This window comes from Artemia sp. Qi Xiang Cuo, chromosome 20 (assembly GCF_049724085.1).
Source record: "Artemia sp. Qi Xiang Cuo chromosome 20, ASM4972408v1, whole genome shotgun sequence".
Lineage (NCBI taxonomy): Eukaryota > Metazoa > Arthropoda > Branchiopoda > Anostraca > Artemiidae > Artemia > Artemia sp. Qi Xiang Cuo.
This window is the reverse complement of record NC_142813.1, coordinates 44,391,366-44,403,945: the sequence shown is the minus strand read 5'-3', so window position 1 is coordinate 44,403,945 and position 12,580 is coordinate 44,391,366. Positions and strand designations below refer to the sequence as shown.

Sequence of the window (12,580 nt, the reverse complement as noted above, 5' to 3'; positions counted from 1 at the left end):
TTTGGTCCCAACTTTATACACTCAAGTGTAAGAAAATGAACTGGGCTCAACCAAACTTTAAATGGATCTTGTACCCGCCCTACATCTTTCTTTTTTACATAGCACTTGAGGAGTAACAGATACGTCTGTCAAGATGTTTCCAAAAGCCAATGAATCCGTGCTCCCTCAGCTTGAAACTCTTTGTTTAGTATATTTATCTTTGTAAGACAAATGAAAGAAAATACAAAATAACTTTCACAGATGAATCACGGATAAAAGAAAGAATTTTATTAGCCTTTTCTTTCGCTCCTCTATCTCCAGCGGAGTCACCTTCTCCATGGTTGGCAAAGAATAAAAGGAGCGGGTTCCACTGCACAAAGATCCGTTCGACGGAAGCTTCAAGGGTGAGCCATGGCGTACTTGACGTCTACAAAAGCTTATGGTTTTTCACATGACAGAAATTTTGGTAGATTTTTAGTCCATCCTGTCTTGTTAGGCTATTCGCCACATATGCAACTAATTCACAAATAAAAATGTCAATTCCATCTTGGAGCTTCTTAGCTGCATATGCAGAGCAGAGAGCAAGGGAATGGCTAGTGCAGCCTATCACAAGCACATCTGGCACATATTCTTTTAACAGTACACCAAGATCTTTTTGATGTCCAGTTTTAACCCTTGCATTGTAAATGGCAATCGCCATCAAATTTTGCAAAGGAATTCCTAGGCTTTCCAAATGTCCAACTATTAGACGTTTTTGCCCTTCTGAACTGGCCTTGCTTACTTGCAAAAGCCCCAGAAAATCTTCTCGCACTGTATCTTTGGAGTCCTTGTACTTTGCTGTAAGGACCAAGACCTTCTGCCAAGATTTATTGGTAGATTCGTCAATTATTGAAGAGATATGAACTTTCTTCAGTTCACAAGAAAGCACATCTCTTTCTACAAGGGCAATGACGTGTCTAATTATCCCACTAGCTTTAGTTTTGCCCTTATTGCAGCTTTTACAAAGTTTTGAGTCTCCAAAAGCATTTTTCAGCATTTATTAAGAATCACATCCAGGGGGAGTGCCTCCCCTAGTAATAGGTATTTTAAATATTTACCTAGCATTAATAAAAGAAAAAATAGAATCCTTCTTAGGGTCATTTGTGTCATAAAAAAAATTTAAATACTTATAAAAACGTAAATCAGCGCTCGACTGCAACTGCTGGAAGGGTATGTTTTTCGTTGACATTTTGATTGGGTTAGTAATCAAAAACGGCAGCTGCAATAACATTGAACAACCGGGGAGCACTTGCGGCCTGATATGAAACCAAATGATTTTGTCATACTCAGATAAACAGTGCATTTCGGTAATTCTGAGACAAAGGTTACTTTAAGTATGATAACATTGTGGTAATAAATAAACTAACGAAATATTTTCTGATTTTTTTTAACATATTCTAGATGAACTATGTAGTAGCACAACGGACTGAAGCTTTACTTGGAAATAGGGGGGAAGGGGTTCATCCCAGCTGCCGCAAGGTTGGGCGACAGACTTGCTGTCAGTTTCTATAAAAAAAAAGAACCCAGCAACTGAAGTATTGACTTGACACCCTATGTGCCACCATTGGCTCTAGATTATGTTTACACTTTCACCTAGATTAAGCAAATCATGCACCTAGATACTAAAGGGCGTTCTAAAAAGAACACCAGATTTGAAAAGCCAGTTATATTTATTTTTATTTATTGGCAACATTGCTTTGCATGTTTTGATCTTTTGATACTGTGCTTTTGTTTCCAGGTTAATCTATGATGTCTAAATTGGTAAATAAAAAGGTAAATTTGATCTATAGTAGATTCAAATTTGGACGCTTTGGAGACGCCCTTCAGCTCAAATCATACTCTTTCCACATCTACCTGTTTGTAAGAGATTGAAAGGTCTTGGGTTTATGTCGCTTGTTACGTTTGTAACATAGCATTTTATTATATTTCACTAAACTTAATTTTAAATCAGTCTTAAATAATGATGCGTATAAAAAATAACGGAACATTTTGAAAAGTTTGCTCTGATGTTAAACGAGAACAAAACGTTGATAAGCGTAAAAAAGTCAAACATAAGTCGAGCGCAAAGATAACATTGGAAACACAAGTTAATGTGTCGATATTTTTTTAACAAAATATTACATGTCGATATACCTTACCGCCATCTTACAATCTTAATCACAGATTAGGAGAACTTGAGTTTGTGTAACTAAAGTAATGTTCGTCCTGTAGTGGCGCAGTGAGTTAGATCTCATCTTGATAATACTGGACACATTTTTTAAACATGGATAGCATGTTGGCAAATAATACGCAAATCCAAAAACTAACTCCTAGAAGCTGGCAAACAAAGAACAATTTTATACAAGTTTTTAAGCAAGGCTTTATGTTACGCCTCGACCAACTATCTGAAGATGGGTATTGTTGCATCTTTTTCACTTCTTACACTAAATTGTCAGTCTTCGAACTAAATTTGGCCATTTGAAATTAAAAGCTGCATAAGATTCCATCTAAATCACCTTTTCTTGTGTGGCTGTGGTGTCTTTTCAACTTTTCCAAAAGTGAATTCGTCTGTTGTATAACATTTATTACTTTCTTCCCTAGTCCAAATTTTCCCATCAATTCTCAGAATTCATTAAACATGGATACCCTGTTGACAAACAATACGCAAATCCAAAAACTAACTCCTGGAAGCTGGCAAATAAAGAACAATTTAAACAAGTTTCTAAGCAAGGCTTTATGTTACGCCTCCACCAACTATCTGAAGATGGGTATTGTTGCATCTTTTTCACTTCTTTCCCTAAATTGTCAGTCTTTGAACTCAATTTGGCCATTTGAAATTAAAAGCTGTATAAGATTCCATCTAAATCACCTTTTCTTGTGTGGCTGTGGTGTCTTTTCAACTTTTCCAAAAGCGAATTCGTCTGTTGTATAACATTTATTACTTTCTTCCCTAGTCCAAATTTTTCCATCAATTCTCAGAATTCATTAAACATGGATACCCTGTTGACAAACAATGCGCAACTCCAAAAACTAACTCCTAGATGCTGGCAAATAAAGAACAATTTAAACAAGTTTCTAAGCAAGACTTTATGTTACGCCTCCACCAACTATCTGAAGATGGGTATTGTTGCATCTTTTTCACTTCTTATCCTAAATTGTCAGTCTTCGAACTAAATTTGGCCATTTGAAATTAAAAGCTGCATAAGATTCCATCTAAATCACCTTTTCTTGTGTGGCTGTGGTGTCTTTTCAACTTTTCCAAAAGTGAATTCGTCTGTTGTATAACATTTATTACTTTCTTCTCTAGTCCAAATTTTCCCATCAATTCTCAGAATTCATTAAACATGGATACCCTGTTGACAAACAATACGTAACTCCAAAAACTAACTCCTGGAAGCTGGCAAATAAAGAACAATTTAAACAAGTTTCTAAGCAAGACTTTATGTTACGCCTCCACCAACTATCTGAAGATGGGTATTGTTGCATCTTTTTCGCTTCTTTTCCCAAGTTGTCAATCGTTGAACTCGATTTGGCTATTTGAAAATAAAAGCAGGATAAGATGCCATTTAAATCTCGTTTTCCTACTCTTGGAGTAACCTACTCTTTGAGTAACCAATGGTTTTATTGCTGACCATTTGCGTCTGACTTCTACCGGGTGGAGAGTAGGCCCTTATACGTAGAAAGCAGTTCAAAAAGCTCTTGAATCGCTTCTGTATAGAAAAGCGCTTTTTGCAAAAGGACAACTATTGTCACCAGGACAAAAGCCAAAAACTTTCCAATTTAAACAAGTTTCTAAGCAAGGGTTTGTGTGAAGCCTCCACCAACCATCTGAAGATAGGTATTGTTGCATCTTTTTCACTTCTTTTTCCAAGATCTCAATCGTTGAAATCAATTTGGCTATTTGAAAATAAAAGCAGGATAAGATGCCATTTAAATCTCGTTTTCCTAGTCTTGGAGTAACCTGGCTTTGGTATCTTTTGAGTTTTTCCGCAAGTGAGTTCGTTTGTCGCATCGAATCCATTATTTCCTTCCGTAGTCTAAATTTTTCCTTCAGCTCTGGGGATCTATAAAACATGGATAACATTTTTGCTATAAAGACAATTTCCTTATCTATATTTTTGAACGCATACTTCTGATCAGCATTAAGAATACTCAACCTGAAATATATACGCCTTCTAGAGCCTTTGTTGAGAACTGCATTTGACATGATAGATTGTTTGCTCTTCAGTAACTCGATATTGATTAACTAATAAGAGAAAACTTGGAAAAAGCTGTTTATAAAGCAGGGGTGACGTCATTTATGACGTGTGTTATTTAGTTAGAAAATACTCGCTTTTGATGATGTCATTCAACACTATTTTCCATTTTATTTGTTAGTCTAGCAAATTCATTTAAATGAAACAAAAGCATCAAAATCATTTGAATATGCAGAAACCTGATAGATGTCGACCAACTAATTGGAAATACTATAAACTACACTCACCAGGCAAAAACTTTGAAAATTGAACGCAGAAATAGCGAGAATTGTTTCACCAAAGTAATATTCTGCCCGCTCACCTCCAAAAATCAGGTCAAGTTGAGATGGCTACGGTTAGTTCTACAAATGAAAAATTACAGATTGTCAAATATTGTTCTTTTTTGCCAACCGTCTAGGGCTAAACAAAAAGACGGTCGTCCTCGGTTATGGTGGGAGGATATTGTAAGTACACTTTTAAGGCAAATGGGAGCTTCCTGAGAGGGATTAAAGAGGGAGGCTTTGAATAGATAGGGATGGAGGAGGAGTGTATATAGCGGTGTTGGCCTCAGGTTATGAAAAAGAGAATTTAAAAAGGGGGTGAAGATTTAAGGTGACAAATTGGTATTAATATGGATTTAGATGGGTTTACTCTGATGTCAAATTCTAAGACACTACGTGCAATTAGGATACACACATTTAAATTTTCATAGCTTTCAACAACCGTAAGTTTATCAACGTATTCCTACCTGTCGGGAAATTCCTGTCGCAAGACTTTTTCTAAACAACATCGTGATTAACAAGGTCACGATCTTTTTGGAGATCAATGGAAACTAAATTAAGCCAGGTATTAGGCTTTTCAAGGATTATTCCAATGAAGTCGGCTAGATAAACAAGGTAATGGGAGATAGAAGTGGATACATTTCCCCGAATTGCTTCAGGTTTGTACGAGGAAGAGTTTTTTCCTTCAGCCAACTAGCAACAAATCCTTCATATAATTTGGAGAAAATGGCAATGAGGGAGATAAGACAAACCCCTTCAAAACCAGGCTTTCTATTTCTTTTTTAAGGGGGTTATGAAACCAAGTTTCCATATTTGATGAATATCATTTTTCTTTTTTAAGTGGGTTATGAACCTAAGTTTCCATATTTGATGGAAATAGTCTGTCTCATATTTGATGAGACAGACTCAGCAATCTCATTTCATAGAACAGACAAGGGCTTTAAAATGAAGTCAATGAAAGCACTAATAAGTGAAAATGGGATATACAAAGGGCAGACACTTGTTCTTCTCAGTTTACAACTGTAAGAAAGCCAGAATTGCTAAGTGGGTGGTAAGAGATATAGGCTATTGAAAAAAAGGGAAATAACAGGAGAGAAAGCAGATAAATCCGACTCAAAGGGGGCTCGATTGAGGGGAGGGTTATGAAAGCTGTTCATATACGTAAGAATCACATCCAGGGGGTGCCTCCCCTAGTACTATGTATTTTAATTATTTGTCTAACCTTAAGAAAAGAACATATAGAATCCTTCTTAGGGTCATTGGTGTCACCAGACAGCATTGAGATATTTAGAAAAACGTAAATCAGCGCTTAACTGCAACTGCTGGAAGAGTATGTTTTTCGTTGACATTTTGATTGGGTGAGTAATAAAAACAGCAGCTGCAATAATATTGAACAACCGGGAAGCACTTGATAAAAGATCAGCCTGATAAAAAAACAAAGGTTTTCGTCATACTCAGATAAACAGTACATTTCGGTAATTTTGTAATAAACACTGTGGTATTAAATAAACTAACGAAATTTTTTCTAATTTTTTTTTTACATATTCTAGATGAACTCTGTAGTAACACAACGGACTGATGCTCTGCTCAGTAATAGGGAGGAAGGGGTTCATCCCTGCTGCCGCAAGGTTGGGCGACAGACTTGCTGCCAGTTTCTACAAAAAAAAGGAACCCAGTAACTGAAGTATTGACATGACACCCTATGTGCCACCAGTGGCTCTAGATTATGTTTACACTTTTAACTAGATTAAGCAAATCATGCACCTATTTACTATTTGTTGTTGTTGCAAAATTCGACACTGTGCTTTTGTTTCCAGGTTAATCTATGTGGTCTAAATTGCTAAGTACGTGGTAAATTTGATCTATAGTAGATTCAAATTTGGGCGCTTTGGAAACACCCTTTAGCTCAAATCATACTTTTTCCCCATCTACCTGTTTGTAATAAATTAGAAGGTCTTGGGTTTATTGCTTGTTAAGTTTATAACATAGCATTTTATTATATTTCACTGAATTTAATTTTCAATCAGTCTTAAATAATGATGCGTATAAAAAATAATGGATTTTAAAAAGTTTGCTCTGATGTTAAACGAGAACAAAACGTCGATAAGTCTAAATAAGTCAAACATAAGTCGAGCGCAAAGATAATATTGGGAAGAAAAGTTAATGTGTCCATATTTTTTTAACAAAATATTACATGCAGATATACCTTATCGCCATCTAACAATGTTAATCACAGATTATGAGAACTTGAGTTTGTGTAACTTAAAACATGTTCGTCCTGTAGAGGCGCAGTGAGTTTGATCTCAGCTTGATTATACCGGATACATTTATTAAACATGGATAGCATGTTGGCAAATAATAGGCAAATGCAAAAACCAACTCCTGGAAGCTGGCAAATAAAGAACAATTTAAACAAGTTTCTAAGCAAGGCTTTATGTTACGTTTCCACCAATTATCCGAAGATGGGTATTTTTGAATCTTTTTCACTTCTTTCCCTAAATTGTCAGTCCTTAAACTCAATTTAGCCATTTGAAAACCGGTTAATTTGTTCTTCAATATCTTATTATTCACCGCTTGGGAGCCGCAATGAGCTTTATACTTTGAACGGCTACTTTATGGAAGAAGCGATAAAGTTTGCCGAACCTATGACACCCTTTGACCCAATTAGCGCTATATTTGTGGATTTATATACGTTTCACTACACACGCACATCTAGTTACCAAAAAGCTATGGACTGCTAGTGATATACAACACAATTTTTTTTTAGAAAAGACAATAGGCATGTTCTTTTTATTACACTGTGGTATTTTAATACACTTAGGTGCTTATCATTGGTTCCAACCACGGCCGTGTCCAGGGATTTGACCCCCCCCCCCCGAAATGTTTGTCTGACTCGTTAAAAAACAACAAAATGTATATAAACGAATTTTAAATGTGTTTTTCAAATTATTTTGGCGTTATCCCCTCCTCCTTGAAAATAATACCTACCCCCGAAAAAAATCCTGGATATGGCCCTGATGCAAACCTTAGGTTAATTTTTCATTGTATGAGACTTTACAACGCATTAGACTAGGTTAAAATGATCATTTCTTTATCTTCCACTAATATTTTGCTACAGAATATAAGCAAGAGAAAAACTTCTCTATCTAGAATAGGTTCAGTAAGTGAAGTTCCGGTAAAATTCTAGATTAGGTGCTTTTATTGATCTTGGAAAGTAGTTGATTTAGGTGAATGAAACTCTTTACTGAAAGAGTTAGACAACATGTAGACAACATGTAGACAACTAAAGCTAGCTAAAAACTAGCTTTTTTAGAAACGTTATGAATGTCTGCTTTTTAATAGGGGACTAACTACCTCTCTAGTCGTAACATTAAAGGTGCTAGTTAAGAAACGTTGTACATTTAATAATTTAACTCAGTTAATCACTACAGATAAAGTCTTAACAGTACGCGATCTTGTTAGGAGACGTTGTACAGGGATGCTTTTCAATAAGTTACTCCCTCCCTCTCTACTCTTAACAGTCAAGTAGCTTTTAGAAATCATATTAAAATTTAATCACTTACGTTAGGATGACACAATCTGGAGCACGAGTGGCCACATTAAAGCCGAAAATCGTAAGGAATAATATAATATCCATTTGGGCATCTTGAACAGGGTACTTCACCCGTATGCCCGCATGCCGGTATAATTTTTTCTGCTTTCTTCATTGAAATAAAATCGGCAGGATTCTTGTGCCAGAGCATGAGAGCCGTGTGACCACACTGCAAAGTCTTTTCTGCTTCAACCATACAGTTTCCACATCGTTCATAACATCTTTTATTACATTTATGATTGAGGCTACAGAGATACTTTTCGCAAGCCGTTGAACATTTCGTTTCATTATGTTGTCGGTCTGTAAGATGACAAATGCTTGGACATATATGACCACAAGGCAGAGATGTATTGCAAGGAAGTGAACAACCACCTTCAGTAACCTTTCTGAAATCCTCAGCTCTTGAAACTGTAGTCACGATACCGTGGACCTATAACAAAAATCCATGAGTGATCTGAATTATTTTTCAAGGCACTGCTCAGTAAGGGGAAGGATCCTGGGTATTTATTTTGAAAGAAGGTGGATTGCCAGCCTTCCCTGGGCATGTCCTAGGGACTGCTCACCCAGATTAAACCTTATTAGTAGAGGGAAACAATACAAGGAGAGGAAAGAGCATACTTCCATATTGATACCAGAAATAACATATATCTAGATTTACATTACGAAAGAAAATGGCGTGTTACAACAACCTTGGGTCAGTTTCGCCAACACAGGTGTTACGGGAGCTAAATTTGGTTCTTTTTCTTTTTTTTCGATTAAATGATTAATTATAAGCCTTAGGAACAGTAGCTCTAAAGAATACTTTCTTCAAAAAAAAAAAAAAAAAAAAAGTAAGAAGTTCATTAAAGACGGTCTGATATACACTTTGTTCTTACAATAAATCTAGGTTCTATATTTGCTGACAACCAATCAATGTTATCAAAAACAACTTATATAACCAATGGTTTGTTAATTTGCAGCAAATCAATTTTTAACCCGATTTAACCAAAAATTTGAACTCAAAATTTAACCAGATGCATCCAATGGTCATAATTTGATCGTACATCTACCACTGAGCCAATATTGCATAAATACTTCACCAACATTGTTTTTTATGGAATAAAAATTTGTTTACAAGATACACCGCTTGAAAATTTTAAGGGTTCGGAACTTCTTTATTGTGGTACAGACCGAAAAAAAAACTGTATAAAGACTCTGTTCGAAAAAAGTCCCTTTCGAAAAAAGACTCTGTTCGAAAAAAGTCTAATGTCCCTTCTTCTGCACCTCATTGCTAACGTCCCAACTAAAAAGATGGTCATACTGGATCTTCTTTGACCGCAAATGATGCAGGGAATTTCAGTTAGTATTGTTAGGAAGCACGAAGTAGTTCCATAACACCTCTATCATCCCCATACCCCAGTCGTCTCACAACCAAGTTTATGGCTGACAGGCAGGCATGCCGTAGCTTGTTGGAAGTGGAATGACGCAGGGATTTCAGCTAGTATTGCTGGAAGCACGAAGCGGGTCCATAACACCTCTAATGCTCCCTCTCCCTTGTCGTCTCACAACCATTTTTTGGCTGAAAGGCAAACATGTCTCTGCTTGTGTGAAGTGCAATCATGCCATGGATCTTCAATCCGAAAGTATTATAGGTATAAAGTGGCCTTAACGTGTCCAGGAGGCCCTCTAATACCATCTCAACCTCCAATCACCACCTCCAAGCTGAAAGATAGATATTGAAGGTAGATATTGCAAATAGTTTGAACCAGAATTGTGCAAGGATTTTTGAACTACCTTATTGGAGGACCAAAGAGGAACCCTACCTCTCTCACAACGCTCCCTACACCCCTCCAACAGCTCTGTGGTAAACAAGTAGGAATATAACACCATGTTTGAACCAGAATTACATTTTATATTAGCATGATTGGAGGCAAAATATGACTATGGGCGCTTCAAGATTCCCTCTCCTTCGCCCTGTTAATTTTCATTTTCAGAGATTTAGTTTTTTTTTATATTCAGAATTTTTTTTCTTAATTTCAGTTGCCCTTTGCTTTAAGCGGAGTAAAAAAAAAAATTTTTTTTATAAGAGTTTAGGATTAAAATGGGTTTGAGGCCCCTCCAATACCCCCCCCCCCCCCGAACAAACACACTTCACTTTCACCACTGAAATTTTGGGGACTTCCCCAAAAATCTCTTAAAAACAGAGCGGCAAATACGCTTGGGCCTAGCAGCGTTAAAGCCGGCCCTGGTGTTAATGTTCTGAATTTTCTGATGCCAATCAGAAGATTCTATGAAAAATTCTGATTGGCTCAAATTAGCGCTAGCTAAATCTTGGTATTAGTAAATCTCGTTGCAAATGGACCTTAGAGAAAACATTCAGATCATCTGCTCGGCTACCAAGGCAATGGTGGCAGCCCTGCCTCTTTGTCCATTAGTTTATTGGAGACTTTCCCATTATATTGACCTTTATAAGGAAACCAGTCACGAAAAGCCCGTTTTTGACGGGTTAATTCAAGAGAGCGCTACAGAGTAATGCTATGCGTAGCGTGGTTTTCACTGCGTATACGATATTTAAACTGTAGTTTTTGGCGTTTAGGGGGGAGGTACCTAGGATCGGTTACGTATTTCATATATGCTATGCTTTCCCCGCCACCCCCCCCCCTAATGTCCAAATATATAGCCCAAATTTGTTTATAAACTATTATATATTCATCCTATTTCATTTGTTTAGCATTAACCAAACTTGACTTTTAGAAAGGCCCATATAATGGGAAAGTACCGTTTATTTATTTACATCAAGGAATGACATAAGTAAGTATTTTATAATGTTTAAAGTAATTTCAAGAATTTTATTGTTTCCTCATGGAGAGTGGAAGTACTAAAATCATATCCAAATTTTTTGTCTTCCTAACAACCTTGTCGTAAAAATTCAAAGTTGAAACCGCAATGAATTCCTTAAAAGATTTTGTTAAAATCTTAGGCGTTTGAAGTAATCATAATGTAGCATTCAACAATCTTTTTCATGTTGTTGTTGTTTTGACTATATGGACACCAGCTGACTTTTGGGGGATAAATTAGTCATTCGTCAGCGAATCAGCGAAATATGAAACAAAATTTATAATAAGTTAAGATAGTCGACATTGGGAAATTGAAGACCGAAGGACGAATTTGATCTACAGATAGGGTAAGAATCTCAGTTGACCTATAGTAAGGCTAGTATATTAATTTGACAGGGCCTGGTTATAGGATACTTCCATGGACATTTAGTCAATTTACATTGAAAGATAAGCTTTGATTCTCTGTTGTCTTCGAATATAGTAACCATCGCTTTGACAATTGTGTCTCATCCTCTTTTCTCCTAATTGGGCTGGATAATAACCCTAGGCTATGTGCAAATATTTTCGGATTTTTTTGGTGTTTATGGTAAAATTCTATATTAAGGGCTTTTTGCTATTTTGGAAAGCAGTTGAGTTAGGTGAAAATGAAGTAAGAATTGTTTTTTAACATGTTTCCTTCTCAATAGCCCCAATGCTAGGCTTATACCTTGTCTAACAAAGGAGACATGACACATCACGAGGTGATAAACAACGAAGAGATATATTATTTAGGACTGTATCTGGGGCCATCAGGGGGTGGGGAGTACATTGTGAGAAAAGAAACTATGATAGTTTGAAAGAGCATAAAATAAGGAATATATCAACACTATTTTTATTTGCTTAGCATGTTGCCTTCAAAAATGGGCAACCCCTAGCCTATATAGGTCTTTTGGTACTTCTCTAGAATCCAGTATTCACGCCAAGAACCGCATCTACAATCAAATGAAAAACAGGTTTCCGCTGCATGGTGAGGTATTTACTGCATAGTGAGATATTGCTCACTCCATGAAATATCTTTAAACTTTAGTTTTTTGGGGTTGAAGGGGCCAAAAAAGGTACCTAGGTTAGGTTAGTACACGTATATCATTTCTGGTATGTTTTACCCCCCCCCCCTCATATGCAAATAGATAGCCCAAATTTGGTCATAAACTTATATTTTTCATCCTATTTCGTTTTATTTCACTATCAATAACGACACTTCACATATCGCGTCACGACTGGATTCTTGACAAGTACCTGTCTTTTTACCAAAGTAAGACTTTAATTGTTTGGTGCCCATGTACTAATCGGACTCGTTTATATACTGCTATTTTGGTTAATGGTAATGAAATAAAATAAAATAGGATTAAAATATAATATTTTATAAACAAATTTGGGCCATAGATTCGCACATTAGGGGGGGGGGTGGAGGGCAAAGCATACCATATATAAAATAATAAAACTAAAGTAACATAGGTACCTGTCCCCCCTCTAACCCCCAAAAAACAACAGTTTAAATATATTTCCTGGAGTGAGAAATCCTTTGTTTGTACCCCACAAGGCAGCGTAAACCTGTTTTTCATCACGCGTCTCGGTCTGTTTAATAGAAAGGAGAAAGGACTTGTACAAGAATTATCTGAG

The 12,580-nt window shown here is 36.4% G+C and overlaps 1 protein-coding gene across 1 annotated transcript; it reads right to left on the bottom strand.

Moving 5' to 3' along the window:
- Window positions 1–8,112: 8,112 nt before the first annotated feature.
- LOC148940253 (NFX1-type zinc finger-containing protein 1-like) lies at window positions 8,113–11,648 on the bottom strand. The gene is made up of 2 exons (XM_089106113.1): window positions 11,628–11,648; window positions 8,113–8,535 (listed from the first exon to the last, which is right to left on the bottom strand). Exons 1-2 carry the CDS (start codon window positions 11,646–11,648, stop codon window positions 8,113–8,115), a joined length of 444 nt encoding a protein of 147 aa, XP_088962239.1.
- Between the last annotated feature and the right edge of the window lie 932 nt (window positions 11,649–12,580).

Coding starts and splice junctions, on each gene's coding strand:
- LOC148940253 (XM_089106113.1), bottom strand. CDS start 11,648: ATGTCTCCTTTGTTAGACAAG. Junction 8,536..11,627: donor TGTCTCCTTTGTTAGACAAG/GTATAAGCCTAG, acceptor TTTTTGTTATAG/GTCCACGGTATCGTGACTAC.